Consider the following 22,971-nt stretch of genomic DNA (forward strand, 5'->3'; position numbering starts at 1 on the left):
CTTTAGTTCACACATCTGCTCTGAACTGCTTATTCAACAATCGTTGCAGCCACATTGACTTGTTTAAACCTCCATCTCACAAACCTTCTGAGCTGGTTGAATAGCTCAGGTCGGTGAACACTCGCTGCTGACAAATGCGATTCTCTGAAGGTCACAAGTTTGATTCCCAGCCAGTCCAACTCCCCTTCCCAACCTTCAGGAGGTAGTAACTTGAGTACCACAAATTGGACGGTAGTAAAACCTGTTATTTACGGCACTTTCAAAGGACAGAAGTGTGGTATGAAGACCTATATATATCTACTTACTATAGCCATCTCATCCGGACTGTCCTCATAGAAACACTCCACTTCCCAGCTCCAATGACCATCAGTCTCAGCCAAACCATGTCTCAGCCTCATCCTCATATATAGATCTTCCTTCCACCCAACATCCCTCCCAGGCTGATCCAAACGTTCATCTCAGTCATCGATCACTCTTCTAACCCTTAGGAGCCCATCGATCATATCTCCCATGCTTCATTTATGCATTCATCATATCCCTCCAACTAACTATGTCTTTGATTCACATGCTGGAGAGTTGAGGAAAGAAGCAGAGTTGTAAAGATTTGCTGTAATATACAATGTAATACTCACTCGTTCACTCATTCTTTCATCTGGTCATCCATGTTATGTAACTATGCTCTATTTTTAGTTCATCATAAATTATTCTTATTCTTGAGAATCACCTACACATACACTACCAGTTACTATTGTGTAATTTGTCCGTGTGTCTATGGGCCACATATATCAAAAAAGCATTTTGTGAGTTTTAACGAATCGCTATTTGGTATCGCAAAATGCTATGTATGTAAGGAATCGCCAAAGATTTAGGGATTCCTTAATATTACCAAATATTGAGTAGGTAAATAGGTGATGGGCCTAAAGACCCATAGGTGCGCATGGTTTTGCATTAACTAATTTGTAATGACCTAATTGGTAATCACAAATTAGATAATGCAAAACCAAGGGTGCCCAGGGGCGCAAAATAAAAATATGCAGGTGTACGCTACATGGCATTTTTGTGCATTTTTAAAAATTTGCACATGGTTACTATCGACTTGGAGTCAATGGTAATACCATTTTCCTAAATCCACAGTTTGCATTTATAAAATTCTTGGTACAGGGGCTAAGGAAATCGCTAATTGCTATTCCTTATTTGTAGTCACAATTTTAGGTAATGGCTATTTTAGCAGTTAGCTAAAATTGCGTCTCCAAAGACTTTTTATACATCTTGAAAGTCTACTTTGCATTCGCAAATGGCCAAAATTACCGATTCGCACTGTTTGCAAATGCAAAATTGTTTGATATGGGGCCCTAAATGCTTTACTGTCTCTCCTTCCACCATCAAACGACACAAACCCAGATATCTATCAGCCAACCTTCCATGCAAACATGCAAATATTAATTTCTTGCTGCACAGGTTTCTGGTGCCAGCAGCAGGCCTTCCGAATCCAGCCAAATAACATCACTGCGGTGGCAGGAAGTGTCGCCATCTTGCAGTGCGAGGTGGAGAACCCGTCTGGGTCTGTCCAGTGGGTGAAGAATGGACTCTTGCTTGGCCCCGAGAGGGTGATACCTGGCTTTCCTCGATACACCATGTTTGGAGACCCCACCAAAGGTAAGAAAATAGCATTTAGGTCTTTTTTTCTGAAGAAGTAGATGTCCAAGGGCGTTAGCCTTTGGTTCGCAGGCATGCTGTTGACCTGTCCCCATCTCATCGCCAGGAGAGCACCATTTGCAGATCACCAGCTGTGAACTGCAGGACGACGCGGCATACGAGTGCCAGGTTGGACGTTCAGAGACAAGCTATGGGATTATCTCTCGCACAGCCCTCCTGGACGTGCTCAGTGAGTAATGTGGTCTTCCACCATAGTGTCTAGAGTCCCTTTGATTATCAATGCTGGTCATGCCTTTAAAGGACTCTTGTTCACTCCTTCCCTGTAAAGCGCCATAGTTGCTTCTTCCTATGCCTTTTCTTCTTTCCTAGCTACCTTACAGACCCAATCCTCTGTCATTTCCATCACCCGTTAAATTCCCCAGTGTAGTCCTGAGTATTTATTGTCTTTTCATTCATTCTCTTGCTTTCATCCTGCCTACCTGCCTCCTCTCATTGTTATTGAACCCCTTTTTCCTACCATCTCTGCCTCACAACTCTGCCCCCTTTCTTTCCTTTCCATATTTGGGTGGGGAAGAGGATGTGTGCTGTTTCTTAAAGCACACTGCACATTTTTTCTCTCTTTTTGGCAGTCCCTCCCAAGACGCCATTGCTGAAGGAGTACCAGGCGGACAGCACCGTGACCTGGGTGGCTGGACTGGAATACACCGTGACCTGCAACGCCTTGGATGCTAAACCTGCTGCTGAGATCACCTTTGCCAAGAGTGAGTGAGGACATACAGTGACTGGGGTTAAGAGAATGAGTTGGTGCTGAGAGAGCCAGGAGACTTGAAGACAATGGCCAGAGGCAGTAGGGACCTGGGTACCAAAGAGCCAAACATCTAGATGAGACTTAGAGGAGCAATAGAAAGCATTGAGTACTTACCAGTAATTGCATTACTTCGACTCCATCTCTAGCTTAGATTCCTTTCGTAGTTGAGGCCTCCATGCCTCTCCTGACACCCTTCTCTAGCATAAAAGTCCTCCCCACGTCCTCACTTCCTGTTTAGTTATTAAGCTCATTAACCTACAGTGAGCCTGGTCATTCAGGGTAGGATGGAGGGATTAAGGAATTGAAGCAAGAGTTGGACTCGGAGTAATTAAATTACCGTTGAGTAATACAAGCATTACCCCCTCGCCTCTCTTATTTAGATCCCTTACGTAGTTGAGAAGTACCCAAGCTAAAAGAAAGCCAGGACAACTGTGTTGATTGCAGAAACAATATTATATATTGCCATATTGTAGACACCGGTTACTTCACCGTAGACAGCGCCTTTGAACCACAGAGATCTTCCACTGCAGGAGCATGTGAGACCCCGTAGCGTTTGATAAAAGTATTTGGGATCGCCCACGTGGCTGCCCTACAAATCTCAGACAGGAAAGCTCCTTAACACTCAGCAAGCGAAGCCGACATACCTCGAGTCGACATGTTCTGTACCCCTAAAGGTGAAGGCACCCTATACTGAGCATCGACCAAACAAATCAAAGAAGGAATCCACCTGCTTAAAGTTTAAGTGGATGGTTTTCTGGCAGGAACAACATTTAAATATAAAGAAGAGTCCTGCCTGAAATTTCTACTCTCTGCAGATGTACTAGAAATGCCCAATGAACATCCACAGATTGAAGACTAACCTCGCCCAGAGACTGAGGAACTGGACAAACAAACGTCAAAACAACCTCCATTTGGGAATGGAACCAAGCGTTCACCATGGGAATAAATCCCAGACCTGGTCTCAAAACCACCCTATCCTCAATGACCTTCAGGGACGGGGTCCTACGGGACAGCGCAGCCAGTTCCCCCAACCTCATGGCCAAAGTAATGGCCGCTAGAAAGAATACTTTCACGGTGAGAGTATGGCTATCAATGGAGGGGATAGACTCAAAAGGCAGGTCTCTCAATGCCAGTAAAACTGGAGGAAGACCCCATTCCGGACATGCCAGAGATACAGGACAGAGAAGGGAAGGAATCCAACATACTATTGCCTCACTATGGATTTTAAAAATGCCCCTCTTACCTCCTGTTTTGGCCTTTCTGCATGGGACAGCAGCGCCACCCCCAGCCAAATAGCATAATCCCTACCCATGGAGAGCCCCGCTTCACTCAACCAGGAAATAATACAGAGTGCAGGCGCCGCTCCATCCTTGGTCTCTAGCGGCCAGTATCCCTGGAGCTCACTGCTTCCAGCTCCATGGCATCCAGCCCTGCCAAGTGTCATACATCTCGCGTTACACTAACGCATTTTAAGTCACATTACCGCATTACAGCATGTAAAAAGATGGTCACGCAAATTAGCTTACTAAGCGGCATCTGATCCCATTACCCCTCTCAGCCATCAACAACACATGCTCCCCCCCACCCCCAATGCACTGTCTCTCCCTGGCAGGTGACAGAAATGACCCACAAGAGAAAGCTGGAGCATGGAGCAAAACAAGAAGAGGCTAGGTCAGGCAGTAGCAGTGGGAGAGCCTGGAGCAGAATGAGAAGAGGCTCAGGTAGGAAGCAATGGGAGGAGGAAGTGATGGGTAAAAAGAGGACTGGAGCAGGAAGAGAAGAGGGTTGCACAGGAAGGAATGGGATGCAGAAGGGCTGGGTAGAATAGGGAGTGGAGCAGAAAGCGAAAACATTTAGGGACTGATTCACAAAGGACCTCTGCACTCATGGCGGAGGGCCGCAGTGGTGAGAGGTTTCCAGTGGTGTAGCTAGCCCTATGGGGGCCCGTGGCGGTCTCAGCGTTTGCCGGGGGTGGGGGGTGCTGGCAAACATCCTTTCCTTTTGCCACCCCGCTGAAAACGCATTGAGGAGCGGAGGGGTTTGCCTTGCTGCCCGAGACAGCAGGTGATAGCAGGGGGTAGACCGCCACTACAAAAACAAGTGCCACCCAGGGGCCTCCGCATTGCAGTTCCTCATTGCTGAGGTCGCGTCACGACTGTAGGACCTACGCCACGAGTGCTGAGCCCCTTTGTGAATCGGACCCTTGGGTAGTAAGCTAGGATGGGTTAGACAGGCGCAGGAATTAGCTGGATCTAGGAAGAGGACTGGTTGAAGGTAGAAGGAGTCCGCAAAATAAAGTGAAGGGTTTTGGAGCTGATGGTTCTTGCAGTAGAAAAGGTCTTGCAGAAGAAAGAGCTTGCAGCAGGAAGGGGATGAGCAGGAAGGAGTTTAGAGCAAGGAGGGACACTGCTGGAAGTGGCACAGACGAGACAGGATATTTGAGCAGAAAGGACAATGAAAGAGGAAAGAGTTGAGCAGAGAGTGGCCTAGTGCAGGAAGAGCACTTGAGCATAGAGACTTTAGGAGTAGAAAGATGCAGGAATGCCCTGGAAGCACGAAGACGACTGAAAGAGTCAACATATGGGGAAAGGTTGTTGGCATGGAACTGGCATAGGTAGAAGGGATGGAGTAAAAATTAATTAGGAGCAGGAAAGGGGGATGTTAGGAAGGAAAGGAGCTAGCCTACCAGTAGCTGATACAAAGAAGGAAAGGCACTGCAAGCAAAAAGACGATCAATAAATACTACAGTATCCCCATGCTGGTACTGTGCACCCCTGTGTGGACAATAAAAGATACACCTATGTTGATATGCATGCCCTGATTGTCTAACCCAAACGAATTAGGAGTCCAGTAGCCAATATGGGGGCAGGGGAGTACACTGAAGGCAGCATCAACACCACCAGACCATGGTGAGGGAAAATATATAGAAGCTGTCTTCAATAAGGGACAAAAGCACATCCAAGATTGGTCCGCTGGCCCTGGGGACAAGTGTCTATGTCTAGTGGCTCATGAGGGGTATTCACCTTCCCTACTTCTGCCATTTGGGCGTTCTCCCAATCTTAGAGGACCTGAGCAAAGTAAAACAGCCCTAACACCGGTGTCACTTCAGAGCTGGAACAAAATAACAGTTTACATATGTGTACCAACACTAACCAGACCTTGATTCAGGAGCAACGTGAGATACACTCACATCTAGCCAAACTCCATGAACCCCAACCTCATGCCGCATGTGACATCTTCCTCATGTGGCATCATCCATACACCCTGAGATAGTCTCCTTGGGTAGATTGTGGCCAATAGTGCCATGAAGAAACCAAAGAGACCACAGACTGTCATCCTGACCCATCCATTCAGGTATCTATCCATCCATCCATATGGACCATATCGGTCGAATAGAACTGATTGTTACGGAGGAGAATGTTTACACTGCCCACTTCCTGGTTGACCAGAGGGGGACATTTTGGAAATTAGCGCAGTCTAGTTGTTTTGAGTAGAGCTGCTACTTAAGAGGAATGAGTGCGCGGATGTGCCAAAGGCAAGCCTGTCTGCACATGCCTGCGTCCTGACTGCACCCGGCGCCCGGACCCATGGTCCTGCTGGTCCAGAATTGCTCCCACTCACTGTGTACACTAGAGAACAACGACTGAAGCTACGGTGAGAGGGTAAGCCTATTTTATGCATGCCATTTGGCTTTGACGAAATGTGTGACTCAAGACCTGGCATGTGCAACACCTGTGGTTTTAAAGCATCTCACTTGCCTGCTAGCTCACAGTCGGAACATACAGAATAGGGTGAACATAGCCATGACACCGGAGGAAACAGTGAGGCCAGAGGTCGAAGTTAAAGGTTTCCTAATCAATGCTAGGTCAATGATAAGACTTAAAGTTGATTTTGAAGAATTTCTGTCTGCTCAGGATCTTGATTGGGTCTTCATCATGGAATCCTGGGCTAAGGATGCCTCAGGCCCTGATCCAGTAGATGCTTTTCCTCCAGACTTCTTAACCCTCAGACTGAATAGAGTAGGAAGGTCAGGAGGTGGTTTATGAAATACAGTATCAATGTAACCTAGAAGGCAATTTATGTAGTAGTTCGTGTGAAGCCTTTTATTTTAAGATTCAAATATCTCCTACTGGTTCTTATTTTGGAATTCTAATCTAGATGGCCCCCTGGACCCAGGACTTCTTTCCCAATTGCAAAATTGAACCATATAGAGCCCTTGTTGACAAATGGCAAAATTACTGTTTTAGGGGACTTTAATTTTCATTTTGAGGTTATCGCTAATAGAGATTCTATAGCAGTTAAAGAGACTTTGACCTGCTTTGGGCTGCCACAGCTGGTCACGGTCTCCACCCAAGTGACAGGACACACACTTGGTATTTTCTCTAATTACCCCCGGTTGTTATTTCAGTCTGTGCTTCCCCTCAGCTGGCCAGATCACTCGGCAGTCTCCTTCTCACTCACATTGCCTCCTCTCCATGGGAGGGAAACACTTATCAGCAGCAAGATGCTCAGTAAGGATTGGAAGGGGGTATCAGCTGAAGCTTTAACTAGTGCGTTAAGTAGCAAGCCCTTTGTTGCTCAGGAGGACGTGGACAAAGGGGTGGAGGACCTCTCAGCCTGGCTGTATGGGCCATGGATATGGTAGCTCCCATACAGGAAGTCAAAACGAGGGGAATATTGCCTTCACCCATCTGATTCACAGACAGACTGATGTTGCACAGGCAGGCCTGCTGCTGCCAGGAGCGTGCCTTGAGAAAAAACTATGAGGTGCAGGAAATGTCTGCTTACGAGATAATGATTAGAGAACATAAGGTAGCCAATGAATTCACAAAACGAGAGGCAACAGAAATGTAAATTTAGTATAAACGGATGATCATAAGTCTTGAATGTTGATGCAGAACTTTTCTTTAATATATATATCCAAACATGTGCAGCCAACACGTTTCACCTTAAGAAAGGCTTCATCAGGGCCAAAGAACTAAGCCTTAGTTAATGCCAGAAATATTCTAGCACCGTGACCTGTTTCGGCATTATAGAAGGCACATGTAGTTTAAAATTAGTTTTAAGTCAAAAGATATTGGTTCAGTGGTCCTAACGTTTAACTCCTGATCTGACCAAGTGCGGTGTACGTATAAATGCTTCATATAGTTCACAAACCAGTGGTTCTTGATTCCACACTGTGTACGGCATGACGAGTCATGTCCTAACTTCCATAGCATCTGGCGGTTGAGGCAGACAAGTTAGCAGTATCACCGATACATCTCTTCCGGGTGCTACCCTCGGTTGTGGAAGGAAGCAGTAGTGAAGCCACTTCTCAAGAAGCCCAACTTGGACCTTAAAATGACCGCCCTATCTCTCTTCTCCCCATTCCAGCTAAGAATTTGGTGAAACATCTCAATTGCCACTTGATGGCGTATGTGAAAGAACAGAGTTGGTTGGACAGGTCACAGTTCGGGTTCCGGAGAAACCATCAAACTGAAACAACTTTGATGTCTGCTATGGACTGTATTAGGCAGTTAGTAGATGCAGGGTGCGGCTCTGATCCTGTTGGATCTGTCTCTGGCCTTTGACACCATCTCCCCGCATCTGTTGATTGAACACCAGCGGGAATTGGGTGTCACAAACAGGGCTTTGAAACTACTGTCTTCCTTCCTTAAGGATAAATCCCAAAGGGTGTCGTTGAACCAATTTCAATCTGACCCATTTTCCGTGCCATGTGGGGTGCCGCAGGGCTCATCATTAAGCCTGACACTCTTTAATCTGTACGTATCCCCACTTGCCAGGATCATACGTTCCTTTGGGCTACAAGATGTCTCATATGATAATGACACCCAGTTTATTGTATCGATTTTGAAATATATTGCAGCTTCCACAGCTAACTTCAACCATTCTATGACAGCAGTAGCAGGATTGATGGAAGAACACTACCTGAAGCTCAATGGGGGAATGACTGAGGTTTTGTTCTTTGGAACACAAGCCTCTATTGGAGTAATAACTGGTGGCCTGAGACACTTGAAGACCTTAAGTTAGCCAATAGAGAAGGCCCAGAATCTAGGGGTAATCCTGTTCTGCGAGCTCTCACTGGATCGGCAGGCAACTGCACTGCGTCAACTTGTTTCTCCCTATTTAAAATGCTTAGGAAAATCTTTCCTTTCATCCCCCTCCTGGCACGGAAACAAGCAGCCCTGGCGTTGGTCATGTCACAAATTGACCATTGTATTGGGCTTTACTTAGATACCAACAACAGTGCCCCAGCCAAACTGCAGTTAGTGCAGAATGTGCTGGCTACCCTTGCTTTGGATATTCCAAATCGAGAGTCGGTGTCCAAGGGATTACATGACATTCACTGGCTCCCAATAAAAATGCACATTATGTTCAAGGTCTTCTGTATAGTGTACAAGGCCCCTTACCAGGTCAGCCCGGTGGCAATCAAGGCGATGGTTCACTGGTATATCCCAAGGAGAAATCTTCGCTCAGTTCACTTCAACTTGCTGACAGTTTCTAGAGTTCAGAAGAGATGGGGAGGCAGAGCTTTCTCAGTCGTGGCAGCAAGACTGTGGAACTCGCTTCCTGATCATCTGACTTGTCTCAAACTGCACTCTCTCTTCAGAAAAACCATAAAGACCTCGCTTTGTACTCTATAGGTAGATTCTCCAGCTCCTTTTGCAACTCTGTTAATCTGCTTTTGGGCTGAATCGGACCACTGAGACTACAGCGCCTTGACACCTACGGGCACTTGCAGCGCTTTATAAATCCTGCTCAAATCAAATCAAATCAAACCTATTGCTATAAAGGAGACAAATGCATAAACCCTATGCCCCCTGTCACCAGGTACATCACTCACAGTGGGGGGGGCTAAAGACAGACAAGTCCCGCTCCCAGACATGCTGGCCCACTCAAGTGGCTCCTGAAGGCAGTGCTTCAGAGATGTTCGGCTACAGACTCAAGAAGCTTCTATCTCAACACATGCTCCTTAGGGCTGGTGTCTGCTGGTGCCATGGCATACAGCTGGGTGGCCCTTGTCAGCAAAGTTTAGAGGACAGTTGTTTTGCTGCTGGCATCTTTGGTCATGTAGACAACTAGGCCCTGATGACAAGTTGTGTGGAATGGTGGTGGGCGGGGGGGAGGGGAGGGGGGGGGGGAAGGGGGAGTGCGCTGCAGTTACCACACCCACGTAGTGAGTTATTTACCATACCAGTTATTGTCAACAACCTAGAGTGTGGCATAATACACAAAATTGGTATTCACCACAATAAATTCTGCTTGTTCAACCTTTATGGAGCTTTTCCACCAGTAAATGTTGTCTTGTTTCACCCACCTCCATTTTTCAGTGTAAAACAGCGAGGGTGTGATAATCATCACACAACTCTGAGTTACCATCCCGAGGCAAGCTTTAGTTTGAACAGGGATCAGAATTTAGCGTTGACGTTGTCATCTGGGCCATAGTGGATTGCACCTGGGTGGGCCCCGTCCCAACAAGGACTTCAGATGAGCGATCAGAGATGACAAATGCGATGCTTTTGAAGTCATGAGTTTAAATTCTGGCAGAGGCAGACTCAGCCTCCATCCTTCTGAGGTTGGTGAATGTAGTACTATAAACTGAGTAGTAGTAACACGTGTTATTTAGAACGGCAGAACTGTGGAATGAAGCATAGAACTATTACTTAATGTGCCCAGTGTCTACCCTTCAACTGTGGAGTATTTTATGCTGGCATTTTGCTTCTTACTGTGATTTTTTCTGATGACACCCGTTGCTCAAATTTTTGATATAGTCTTATTGCCCGCTGCTGAGGGCTATATCGGTTGTTAAAGGCCCTGATCCCGAATTCCAGTCCTGAGTCGCAGGTGAGGTCCTATAACGAGGGAGAGGGCCTTTAAAAACTGTTTAGCCCAAAGCAAAAGGTCTATAAGTCTATTAGAAAATTCCACCCACTAAGGGTAGAATGTTCCAAATTTAAAACGGCGAAGCATGAAGACAAACATTAGAATGATGGCGGTCCGGGCTTATACCAGCCATTAGAAGCCCAGAGCCACTCCATTGTCTTCAATGGAGCGATCAAAATTCCAATGGACTAATGTTATGTTCTGTTAAATTCCACTTATATAGCGCCTAATTTCCATCAGTCTCTTAGCGCTTATCTAAGGGTTAACAGTCTAGCACCAGCTATTACTTGTCAGAAAACCATTTGATCAAACCACAAATAACGATTATCATTCCCAAAACCAAACAGGTACTCACCAAAAAGTAAAACTACATTCCGTCAGTTTTATGCGTGACTCTTGCCAGTTGGGCTGTGCTTGCTTGGTACAATATGGAGTTGATGTGACAAACTTTTCTTGCGTTGCCTTTGATTCCCATTCTAGCCCTGCATGGTAAACACTGTGGGGAGTGGGTGGCTAATGAGAGTTTGAGAGTTTGTGAATTCCCAAAACTCATAGGTATAAATCCGTGCATGGAATCTGCATAAGAGTATAGATTTTTGCGGGTTTTGATTTTGAATTATGCCCTTAGACGGGCAATCTTAAGGCTGAGCAAAGTCTTTTCACCACCCTCCCAATTTAGACCATGTTAATCTTTGGTTGAATTGTGCTTATGTGATAGGCTTGAGGAGAGTGAGTAAGAGGAGACAAGGAAAATGATTGTGGAGAAAGGGAACAATCACTGAGGACAAAAGAGTCAGTTTCACTGAGCGAACTGATCATTTGCATGAGTGATTTTGGAACATGCACTGATGGGGGAATTTGAAAATGTGTTAGTCTAACGCAAGATGGGTGACACTTACCAGGGCTGAAGACGGAGTAAGGATTCAGAAAGCGGGGGATTACTGAAAGGTGGATACTCGAAAGGATAACATGCTAGATCAGGCTAATTTGCAAGTGCGTATGACTCTGAGTGGAGAAAAGATCTGGTTAGGGACCCATCATTGGAGCTCAGCTCCTCTTTGGGGGAACCGCCATGGTGTCACGCTTTTCTATGTAACTTTTGCCCACGGGAGACTGTTCGAAGGGAAAATCTCTTGAGGCTATGGCAGCAACAGTTTTACAAATTACATTATCCTGCGGGCGTAAATTACTTGGAAAAGCGTAACCGCGGGTATGTTGTGCGATATTTGTATACGATGCATGCTTTTGCATACCATTGTCATGGAGATGATTAGCGAAATCTGTTTAATGGAACACAATAAGTTTAGTGAAAGTTTTGCTTATAATAACATGAGAAAAATGCAATTTCTAGCACCCACCCACCCCTATGGGGCATTAGTTACAGTGGGCTGTAGCCCAGAGTCTGGACACAACTTATTTAATCCTTCTGTCCTGAATCTCCTTTCACAGGTGGCAGCGCCCTCTCTGGGGTCACGTCTGACATCCGAGCCGGCTCCAAAGAGAAGCTGTCCCACACTGAAGCCACGGTGAGGTGAGAGAACTTGCAACCTCTTAGACCATGGGGGATTAGAAGTGTAATCCTGCACATGGGCACCAAGGATAAGTGGCATCTAGGACACATGGACATAAAAACATGAGTATTAAGAGCACATGGGCATTGGTGATATGTTGGCAGGGTATCAGAACACATTGGCATCAACATCAGTGCACAACAAGGCCATTTCAGCATTGAAGACGCAAGGGGTGTAAAGGAGGTGAGGGCAATCTGTGGAGACGAGGCACAGAGTAGCATCAGGGGAGATGAGAAAATACGAGAGAGGTGTTATTGTTAATACTTGATATGTGAAGAACCGCCTGCCCTGAACTCTAAGATTATCAATGCATGAGTGAACAGTGCTAGATCCCTCTTCAGCTAGGTCTGGTCTGAACAGGTCCCACTGCATAAATACCTACAACAAGCATCCTGTGTTTGACTAGTGCCAAGAAGAAGCTAGACTTCTTTGGCAGTGAGCAAGATGTGCATTCAAGTCATGAAGATTTAGACAATATTGAAATTACAGTTCCTCAGCCATTCTGAGTCAAGCAGAGCATTTGAATAGTAATGGTTGTCAACAGGGAACTCATGCAGATATTGAGCACTGGGTTTACTATGTCCCTTGATGTAAAGCCGTAATTAGGTTCACTGCCCAAGTCTGGCCCACCTAGGTTTGCGTAATGTGTTTCCTTCTTCTTGGAGATTTTATAAACCTTTGCAGTACTGCAATTTGTGGAGGAGGAGCTCTTCATCTTGGTTCACAGTAGGATGTAGCCGCATTGTCCTTCTGAAGAAGAAGCTACCAGTGATGCCCTCAGAGATGGCATTGAGGTGTGTTTGGAATGGTGGGCAATGGTGGGCAGAAGCGAAGAACAGTCAGTCACTGAGTTCAGGCTGGTTCAGTAGAGGCCGTCAATGGGAAGTATTTCTGATTCCATGAGGTTCCTAATAAAACATATTTCCTTTCTACCTCATCTAGACTCTGGCAGATGTTTTTACTTTTGTCATATTGTGGCTCAGCAGACACAGTCCCAGGCTGCGGAAATGTCCATTTACATTTGTATTTAGAGACTCGAGGCCCAATGCGCAAAGTTTCCAATCATGAGGAGGTGTGAGTTTCTACTATACACTGAGGAGTAAGTCATTTATAGTAAAAAGTAATCCACCCTCTTACACCGAAAAATCTTTGTGACGGCAGCCCTAAGTGGCGTGATGTTGGTGTAGGAGACAGTAAAGACTAGAAGTTACCTTGTTTGGCAAATGTTCTCAATAAGGATTTGCTCCTTCTTGTTGAAGCTATCTACAGTATGTTTCTAAGGTTTGGTGCACTGTAAGATTTGCGTTAAGAGATGAGTGCCATCACAGGAAAGTGTCAGGGATACAGCCATGCACCTGTTGTATTTTGTGGTCTGAGGTCTTACTATTGTGTGCACACAGAAAAGAGATCCAGCCTGCTGTGCGCTTATCATACCAGTCACTGCTCTGAAAAGGACCTCTATCTCAAGCACACTTCCAGCAGTCCCAGGACCATGGGGCATCTTCACATATCTGGAGATGCAGCACCTTCTGGAAGCATGCCACCACCATCCAAGCACATATCATATGCTCCACTAGCCCATCACTCTACAATGCAGCAGAAGCCGCTCGCCTTCACTCATTGTCACTGCATATCAGTGCTCCCCCACCTCACCTCTTGTGTGTGTCTCTCTGACACTATCACCATCATGACCGTTCATCTTTGATGCCCTTCCCTCCACACACCTGCCTCATTTCTGCCTCTAGGGCTAGCCCCTTTCAGTCCACATCACTATCCTGACCCTCACCTCTAATATCCTTTCCTTTACAACACCTCCCACAACCCCTCACTTTTTGCAATTCTTCACACCATATCTCCACCATGTCCTGTACTCCACATTTCCTCCTCCTCTCATCATCCCATGCTTTTTTTACAGATCACCATCCAAGCCCTTTTATTCTGCCGCTCTGCACTCCACCTACCTGCCTAGAGCCCCTTCCCTTTATGTCTTTCATTCCACATCTCATGCCTCAGCCCCTCACTTCTGGAAGCTTGAATCCAAATCCTCTCTGTAACCTTCAAATATTTCCCCTGTTTCTCAAACCCTCACCCATAAAGTCCTTCCCACATATCACGGCAGCCACTCATTTCTGTCCTTCTTCACACAACATCACAAGGGCATGACCACTGGCCCATGGCAAGTCTCCACCGCTTCCTTTTATATCTATTGCCCTTCACATCACAACACGCTTACCTCTGGCGTTCTTCATTTCTTCCATTCCTACCCGCTTACCTCTGGCACAATTCCTGAACTCCATACCTCAACACCACAACCTGTCTATTGAGAGGTGGCCAATATGAAGCTACTGAAACTATCACATTCCAAAGCTCCCATCACCAACCCATCCTACTTTCTAGCTCCTGCTTGCATTAAGACTCATCTCGTGCTATTGCAGGGTGACCCCACAGAGCTCCGACAATGGGAACAGATTTGCTTGTGGGGCCAGGAATGTCGCTCTCACCACTCCTGCTGTGGCTGCCTTCATCATGAATGTTTTGTGTGAGTACTTCTTGGATAATATATTCTCTCACACTACATATCACTCAGAGTTGGGTCAATGTCAAGAATACCAACTGAAAAGGGGGAGGGAGCGCTCTCCGGAATATGGGAAATAGGAATTATTGTGGTGAGATCTTGCCATGAAGAAAGAGAGCGCCTAATTAGAGGGTAGTCATACTTTAAGGAAAAGTAGGAAGGTATGGGGTGGCCATGAACAGGAACCCAACTTGAGCAACAAGAGGCCTTATCGTTAGACCAGCAAAGTACACTTGCATAGGTCCCTAAACTCCTAATTTTGATCCACTACTGAGATGCAAACTTTTATTAGCAAGATCTTTCTATGTGGACTACCAAAGCTTTATAGCACATTTGGGTATTACTTTGTTCACTGCGGAGATACCCACCCTTTGATGACAGGAAGTTCCTGCAACACATCTTCTCTTTGACATTCAGATTTGTTTTATTTTAAAGTCCCCCCACAGTCTCCCGTCATCGAGGGATATAACCAGGCAGAAGTAAAGGCTGGAGAAAACCTTAAGCTGACATGCACGTCCACCAGTGGCAACCCTCTGGCCACGCTACAGTGGTCCAAGGTAAGTGGCCGACTGTCATTCTTCGATTTATTAATGATAAGTAAAGAGTCCGAATAAAAAAGATTTGGCTTCAACCAGTAAATCTACTCTTCTCTAAAAGAGGTAACAATATGAGTAATCAAGACCGGTGAGTTGGAACAGGTATGGTATATATGGTATGCTAATCGGGCATATCCTAAAAGCAGAGGTTACTAAAGATTGTAGGATAGCAGAACACAGAGCACGTGGGCAGGTTGTTCCAATAAAACCATTGCTCAGGTAACCTTTATGGAGAGGAAGTCATATAACGCCATGCCTAAAATGTTAGAAGTCATTTCACTTTGTTGGTAGTCTGAATACTTTAAATTTTACACTTTGGGCGTAGACAATGATAAAAAAAAATGGAAGTTAATCTTTAGGTGGTATTTCAGGCAAACTTTTCCTGATCCATATTTTTCAATTCTCAGAGAAATGCAGAAACAGAGTTGCTTATGGGATTTGTAAGAGCCCCAGTATTTGTTCAGGGACTAGAGGGAGTGACTTGGAAAGACATCGAAAGGAAAATAAGTATTGGATTAAAACATTTAAAAACCCTGCTCCACACAAAAAACAAAGAAACACCTACTTTATACATTTAAAAAAAATGGAAATAAAGAATTTAAAGTGTGCTAATTTAGTGTACTTTTGAGATGTAAAACAGCAGCTCATGCATTACAGTGCAGTCAATAGGGGGCGGAATGATACACCAAACAATCAAAAGCATGAGATGAGAGATATTCTGGGCCAAAGCACACTCTAGGTATAGTTTAAAGTATTAGTAACAATCTGGCACATGCATCGAGGTAGGCTTTTGTGATTCCTTAATTGCGATTATTAAGGAATCGCAATTAAGGAATCGCAAAAGCCTATGCATGTAGGAATCGCTACAAAGATAGTGATTCCTAAACATTCCTTAATTGCGACTCGCAATTTGCGAGTCGCAAGTAAGGAATGGCTTTCCATTTATTCCTCTGGGCCTACAGGCCCATGGGATTGAATGGGAATTGCATGCGCAATTTGCGAGTACCCATTAGGTACTCGCAAATTGCACATGCAATTTTAAGGGTGCAAGAGTGTCAAAAGGACACCCTGTTGCACCCCTGAAATTGTAATGTGCACCCATGTTGCGCACACACATGCGCAACATGGGTGCATGTGTGTGTGTAACATGTAACTTTGAAAAATGCACTTTAGTGATTTTTCAAAGTTTTTGTAAATTACCGACCTGTTTTATTTTATTTTATTTTTCGGTAATTTGCGACCTCTGATAGCGAAATTGCTATTTTATATTGCTTCTAGCATTGCATTTAAGGAATCACAATTTGCGATTTTAGCATTTGGGATGATGCATCCCAAATGCAAAAATATCGGCCGCATAGGGGCAGATTCTCTGAATCCGTTTGAGACCGGTTTTTAGGTCTCGACCTTGCTATCGCGTAAGCGATCGCAAAGCGAGACTATTGTAAGGGGGTTTGAAAAGTGCTCCCAAAAAGCGGATCGCATGGCTAGCACGCGCACAATCACGCGCATCGTGCCGCCATGCAATCCGCCTTTTGGGAGCAATTCAAAGGGTCTGCTCCCCCGTCTGGAATGCGCTCCCCCGCCCCCAAGCGCACGCGCGCCACGCTCTGCCGGGCTTGTCTTGTTTACTCAGTGTTTGCATGTTATCTTACTTCCTCGTGTTACATTGACAGTCAGTCCTCCACACTATGTGACTCCTTTCTTATGGTTTTTTCTGTCTCTTCTCTCTTCTCTCAGTGTTTCGTTCCCGTCAGCGTCTCTGATTGTACATTCCCTCATCGTTTTGCGTTATTCAGCGCGAGTTGCATACCTTCATTCCTTTCTGCTGTGTGTGCTGTTTGCGTGCTTGTCGTTCCCTGCCAGCATGAAGCTCGCTGAAGGGCTCGGTGACAAAGATGATATTCGTGCAGCTTCTGGTAAAGCAATGGAGGTTCCTGCAGAGTGATATTCCGCTCACAAATGACAGAAATAGCCTCCCTTTCTCGTCTAGGGTGCTTATAAAAAACAGACTTGTTTGAGAGTTATTTTTTTCTTTTTTTTTTTACTGTGCGTGCGGCCAATGCTTGTTTTACTTTGAGAGGTTTCCCTAGTAATTTGCAAGGGACTTCCTGCAGCAAGATTTAATGGCCACCTTCATTTTCCCGCAGCGTTTCAGAGGCATAGATCTGATGGGAACTTTTGGGCTTTGTATAGTGGCTTCTGTGTGTGAAATTCCCCATTTTCCAGCCCTTCCAAGCATTCAGTGACCATTGCCTTTCAGATCATTATTTCCTGCTTTCCCTATCGGGTGTTTGTACGAGCTACACTGCCCTCTGCGAGTTACGCTGCCCTCTGCGAGTTACGCTGCCCTCTGCACTCTGGCCTTAAGAAGCACAGGGCGAGCTGATTTTCCCCATGGGCCTATGTTCCTTACCAGCTCATCTGTGTAACAGAAATGTGGTCTCTCCCTGTGACGCTAGAGATCTGAATTAAATTGAGACGAGGGCATGAAAACAAGCCCTACAGAGAAGCTTCTTCACAGTGTGACACGATCTAATGGGAAAAACACACTCTGGTGGGGTCACCGGCGTTTATTCATGTCAGCTGTTTTCGAGCAGGGCACTACAGATCAGGTTGCAGGTCTTTGTTGGGCCAGTACTCTGGCAGTGAGGTGGTGAAAGGGGTCGATATTCAGGCAGCCCACCTACCAAGACGTCAGAGGGCTGGTAGCCCAACGTCAGGAACAGTACTTCCGGAGCGTTGTGGTTTAGAGAACCATAACAATTGCAGAATTACTCGTCCGGTTGAATAGTCAAGCCTATTTCGCTGCTTATTAGTCATTTCTGACTGGAGTCACAAAATATGCAACAGCTGTTACTCTCCGAGAAAGTGGAGAACACTGATCCTGATAGAGATCAGGGTGTGTATAATATTCCCACTACCACGGATAGAGTGGTAGTGGGAATATTATACACACCCTACACTACAGTTACACGCACATGCATACATCATACGCTAGGGCCCATTTCACTAACATACGCTCAAATACTCTACCAGCAATAAACCTGTGGAAAGAAAAACTCCTAATCACCCTGCATCTATATCGAGGTCGATAAGACCTGGTTTTTGTGACTGTCCTTAAACATAATCTATACAACATATACAGCAATAATCAAAAATGTAAACCCAATAATTGACAAGAAAGAATATCCAACACCATGTTTAAAAATTATATTGCTTTATCTAAAATTAGTCAAAAGAAAATCAATCAGAGTAAATCATTTCTCATAGTTACCTATTCTAGCTAAATGTCAGAACGAGTCAGGACAAGTCTCTCGGTAAATGTCTCTCAAGACGAAGTCCCTTCAGCATCAATCCTCAGCAACGTAGATTCGGTACGCGGCAAAGGCAAAATGGCAAGTGGCAAGAACCCTCTCTAGGCTAACATTTCTTATAGTTTCTAAACAATGGAAAGATACATTGGAAACATAGAAAAAACTGTAATGTCCGCCGGACCTGCTGAGCAGAGCGAGAAGGAAAGGATGTAACATCGCTACATTTGAGAATCTCCGCTCAGGAAAAGTTCACATAATAAAGACTACGGAACAGGAACCAAGAAATAAAACATGTATCATATTAGTTCTACTTCTCCTCGGCAATCGAGCCACAGTTCAGAGCTTCTCTCTAAGGCTCCTTTGCTTCCCAAGGCTGCCAAGGACATTTTCACTTCACTTGGAGATCTCCCAAAACTGCTGCTGTCCTCATGGAAAGTTTTCAAATAAGCAAGCAAGGACCATGATCAGTTAGCTTCAGGACCATTTCCAGCAGGGGTCTCCCTCGTCACAATTTTCATATTATAAATCACAGCCAGGCTCACAAATCGGCCATCTTTTCTAGGCCATCATAGGCCTCAATAGACCATCTTAATTAAAAGAAACAAAAACAACGTTACCACAGCATAGTGATTAAACAGTGTTAACCCCACTAATACCCTTATGTGTATGCATCTATCTAGCACTTGCAACATAGAAAAGCATTAATTCGGAAAGCATTTTGTGCTCAAAAATAAACAGCACATAGCAACGTTTAAACATGAAAACACGCACGTTATTTTTAAAACAGCACATTTATGCGCACCCACGTGTAACTCTCTCTTGTTAGGACAAACGGATTGATTAATATAAACGCACTTGCACAAGACAAATAATTAATTATTAATTATTAATAAATTAGTACAACGAATAGACATGCCAGAGCTTCAAAAGCCACTGAATTTTCAAACTGAAAACTCTGCTCCAGCAATCCCCCCTTTGGTGATTTTATCACCAAATAAACCCAAAAAAAAAATTAGTGAAAATTTAGTCCCATTTTAGGAGAAATCGGAAATGTCTTTTCCCCTTACACAACATTACACACCAGTCACTCTTTCATCATCCCTTTTTGTCTCTAAGTAAACACTCTCCCTCAATTCTTCTAATTCAATTTCTTGCGGTTCTCTTTTCAACCTCTTGTTTCTCTTTTCTTTATTCAATTTCTTCCTCCCTCCCCTGTTTTTACAACACACACACACCAATCTTATTATCAGTAAAGCAACAATTATACAAGTTAAGGGAAACAATATTCTACCTATAATAGTACTACCTATTTTTGCAATAAAATCCTTAACAGCTATCATTTTATTAGCTATTTTAGTCCATAAATTCTCAGCTTCAAGTGGTACTAATTCTTCATGCAAATCAGTAATATTTTTGATATAGACCTTCAGGTCTTTGCTTTCGTCTGGAATGTAAGTGCAACAATGTTGAACTTTCAGCATTCCACAGACTCCACCCTCCTTGGCCAATAGAATATCAAGGGCAAGTCGATTTTGCATAGACATGGCACGTACGGCACTTAATTCCGTATTCACCAAAAGAAACCCTCCAGCGGTATTTGTCGATAAGCGATCAACCACTGTGGACAGTTTCCGTATTCCATAAGCATTCAAAGAAATTCCCACTGCTGGAATCAAAACCCCAAAAATGTCACCCACTATTTCAGACCAAGTTTCTCTCTTAAAACGCATTAGTAAGTTAATATGTTCTACATCTGCTATTTTATCTATATGAAAAATCTTTGGAAAAACCAGGCCCACATAACATGTGCCATACCAATGGTCAGGCAACTTGTAATAAGCCTTATTCCCACAAACATAATATACTCTTGGAAAAATTGTATCTTCTCCACCTCTGAAACCCCAACCTGTTGCAATGAAGTATGTATCATGGCACTCACTAGTCCCGACAAAATATGTATCATATTGGGATTTCCTTCTTGTAATACAAAGTTTACCCTTCTGCGGTGCATCTAGAGCTAAAGTTGGACTAGCTCCATTCTTCAACTCTTTTCCCATCTCAATGTCCCAAATTGTCTCACTCACTTTATATTTTCCCGCTTTCTCATGCATGTTCAATCTCCTTTCCTCTACCATATCCAGGAAAGCTTTCTCCTCTGCTTTCAAACTGCAAGTTAAGTTATTCTTAAAAATGTAATCTAATGTTAATCCTTTTTCTTCAATAAAAATCTCACCAAAAGTGTTAGCTTCTTTAGCTGGATTCAGCTCTTTGTCCATTGGCAAGTGCCCAAAAATACTATCTCTGTTAGACATCTTATAATCTACTTTCCCTAACAAATAAAAAACACTACTTAAAATACTACAGGAAATACCATATGTAGCTGGTAAATGATGATAAGTAACACCCTCTGAAACGGATGCAGGTAATTGCATACAGACGTAGCAATCCCTTACTTCCATTGTTTTCACATATTCATATAACAGTTTTGAAAAAACATTACTAGAAAAGTTATTAATTGACCTATCTTTGTGTATGTAAGTATTACTAATTCTAATTGGAACTACTTTTTGCGAATTCTTCTCTTCATTTGTCACATTCTCTGTATGCATCTCAAACTCTACTTTAAAAGTAACTAATAAAACTAAAACACCCCATAGAAGCATTAATAATCCAGTACAGCAGCAGCACATCCTACACCACCTTTTAAAGAAGGCACATCTATTTCTATTATCTTCTATGTTAGCCATTTTACTACTTTAGTTTAGCCTCTACTACTCCACTACTGTTGAAACTTCTTCAATTCTTCAGCAATTCTTCAGCTTTCAGTTTATCCAAATGATCTTTTCGTTCACTTAATCCAAGTGAATCCTTCCTTTATTCAGTTTGGAAACTTGTCATTCTTCACTTCAATTTCTTCAACATCAAATTGTATTAGATCTCCGACATCAAAATCCTCAGTACTCGACTCTTCTCCAATGTCAGTCAAGAGTACTTTCAGAATTTCACCAGTATCTTCCTCAACCACTTCTCTCAAGATCTCTTCCGGATTATCTCAAGTCACTGTTTCTTCTTTTCCTCCTTCAGACAGTGCCACATAAGACCATTCCGGTGATCTGTACTTTTGGTTGGGTCTTCTTACTCTTTTTATTTCCACTGGTTCGTTTGACTCCTTTGATTCTTCTCCTTCAGCTTTTGAACTTTGACTCGAAACTTCATTCACTTGTTCAGCTTTCGATGTACTTGCTCTTATTATTTTGTATCTCAGCCTCTTAACTCTGTTGTTAGGCCAACGATCTCCTCTTAATACCTTTTTCGGCTTTATTTCTTTATTACTTCTTTCTCCAATCCAAGTTCTCTTTCTCAGAACTCGACCCTCTGTTTGTTCATCTTCATCATCTGTTTCAAGTGCCTCTTGTTTCCGTTTTCCAGCAGCTCTCTTCTTTTCCACAGATTTTTCACCACTGTTTGAGACTTCCCTACTCCTGTCCCTCCTCGGGTCTCCGACACGCAATCTTCTTGCTGTCTACTTGTCCCTTCACCTGGCTCATCAAGAATGTTCCCTACACCTCCTCGGGGGTCTTCCGCAATCTGTCCCTCTCTATCTTCTTCTGACCCTACTTCTTCAAGTATAATCTCAAGTGGTTCTTCAATCTCCTCCTCTTCTGATTCAGGAGTAGTCTCTGTGTGATTTCTCTTTTCTTTTCTTTTTCCTTCACTGCTGTTTGAAACTTCAGGCTCTCTTACAGAATCTGATCTCTTCTCTGATACTCGCAGTGGTTCATTCGAAGCTTTTCTTACTTCTTTCCCCACTGATTCTGTATCTTCATCATCACTGGAATCTGACTCTTCAAAATACTCTTTACCAGTCCCTTCCTTTGGGTTTGGAACTCTCAGAGTATGACTTGCATGTACCCAGTGCTTCACTCCAGCACACTTTACTGCAGTCGTCGTAGTCAGAATAACTTGTCTCGGCCTTCCCCAGCTTGGAATCAAGCAATTTCTTCTTCTGTGAACTTTTATCCTCACCCAGTCTCCTGGACTCAGATCATAGGCTTGCTTCTTCTCAAGTGTGGTAGCTTCTTCTCCAACCTGGTGAAACACAGAATGAACTGCGTCAGCCAGGCCTTTACAGTAATCCAAAATCATGTCATCAGTTATTGTCACCAACTTATTGACAGGCACGAATGCATGGCGCATTGCACGTCCCATGATTATTTCGTGCGGACTCAAACCAGTAGTTCTATCTGGAGTAGATCTCATAGTCATCAGAACTAAAGGTAAAACATCTGGCCATTTCATACCAGTGGCTAAGCACATTTTTCCAATCCTATTCTTGATTGTGCCATTAATCTGCTCAACCACACCAGAAGCCTCTGGTCGGTATGCACAATGTAGCTTCTGCTGTATTTTCAATGCTTCACAAATCAAACTCATAAGCTCATTTTGAAAGTGTCCACCTCTATCAGACTCAACTGTTACTGGAAACCCGTACCTAGGAATCAACTCCCTTAACAGTAACTTTGCCACTGTTAATCCATCATTTCTTCTAGTCGGGTAAGCTTCCACC

General features: G+C 44.1%; 1 protein-coding gene across 2 annotated transcripts in view; it reads left to right on the forward strand.

Annotated features, from left to right (window-relative positions):
* NPHS1 (NPHS1 adhesion molecule, nephrin) overlaps window positions 1–22,971 on the forward strand; it is a 526,308-nt gene that overhangs the window by 262,458 nt on the left and 240,879 nt on the right. For both annotated transcript variants that reach the window (XM_085615945.1, XM_085615944.1), the window contains exons 5-10: window positions 1,459–1,656; window positions 1,763–1,885; window positions 2,286–2,417; window positions 11,798–11,879; window positions 14,355–14,458; window positions 14,930–15,051. In XM_085615945.1, the coding sequence (XP_085472071.1) occupies window positions 1,459–1,656; window positions 1,763–1,885; window positions 2,286–2,417; window positions 11,798–11,879; window positions 14,355–14,458; window positions 14,930–15,051 (761 nt within the window). The remainder of the gene's footprint in view (window positions 1–1,458; window positions 1,657–1,762; window positions 1,886–2,285; window positions 2,418–11,797; window positions 11,880–14,354; window positions 14,459–14,929; window positions 15,052–22,971) is intronic.

Source organism: Triturus cristatus, chromosome 7 (genome assembly GCF_964204655.1).
Source record: "Triturus cristatus chromosome 7, aTriCri1.1, whole genome shotgun sequence".
Lineage (NCBI taxonomy): Eukaryota > Metazoa > Chordata > Amphibia > Caudata > Salamandridae > Triturus > Triturus cristatus.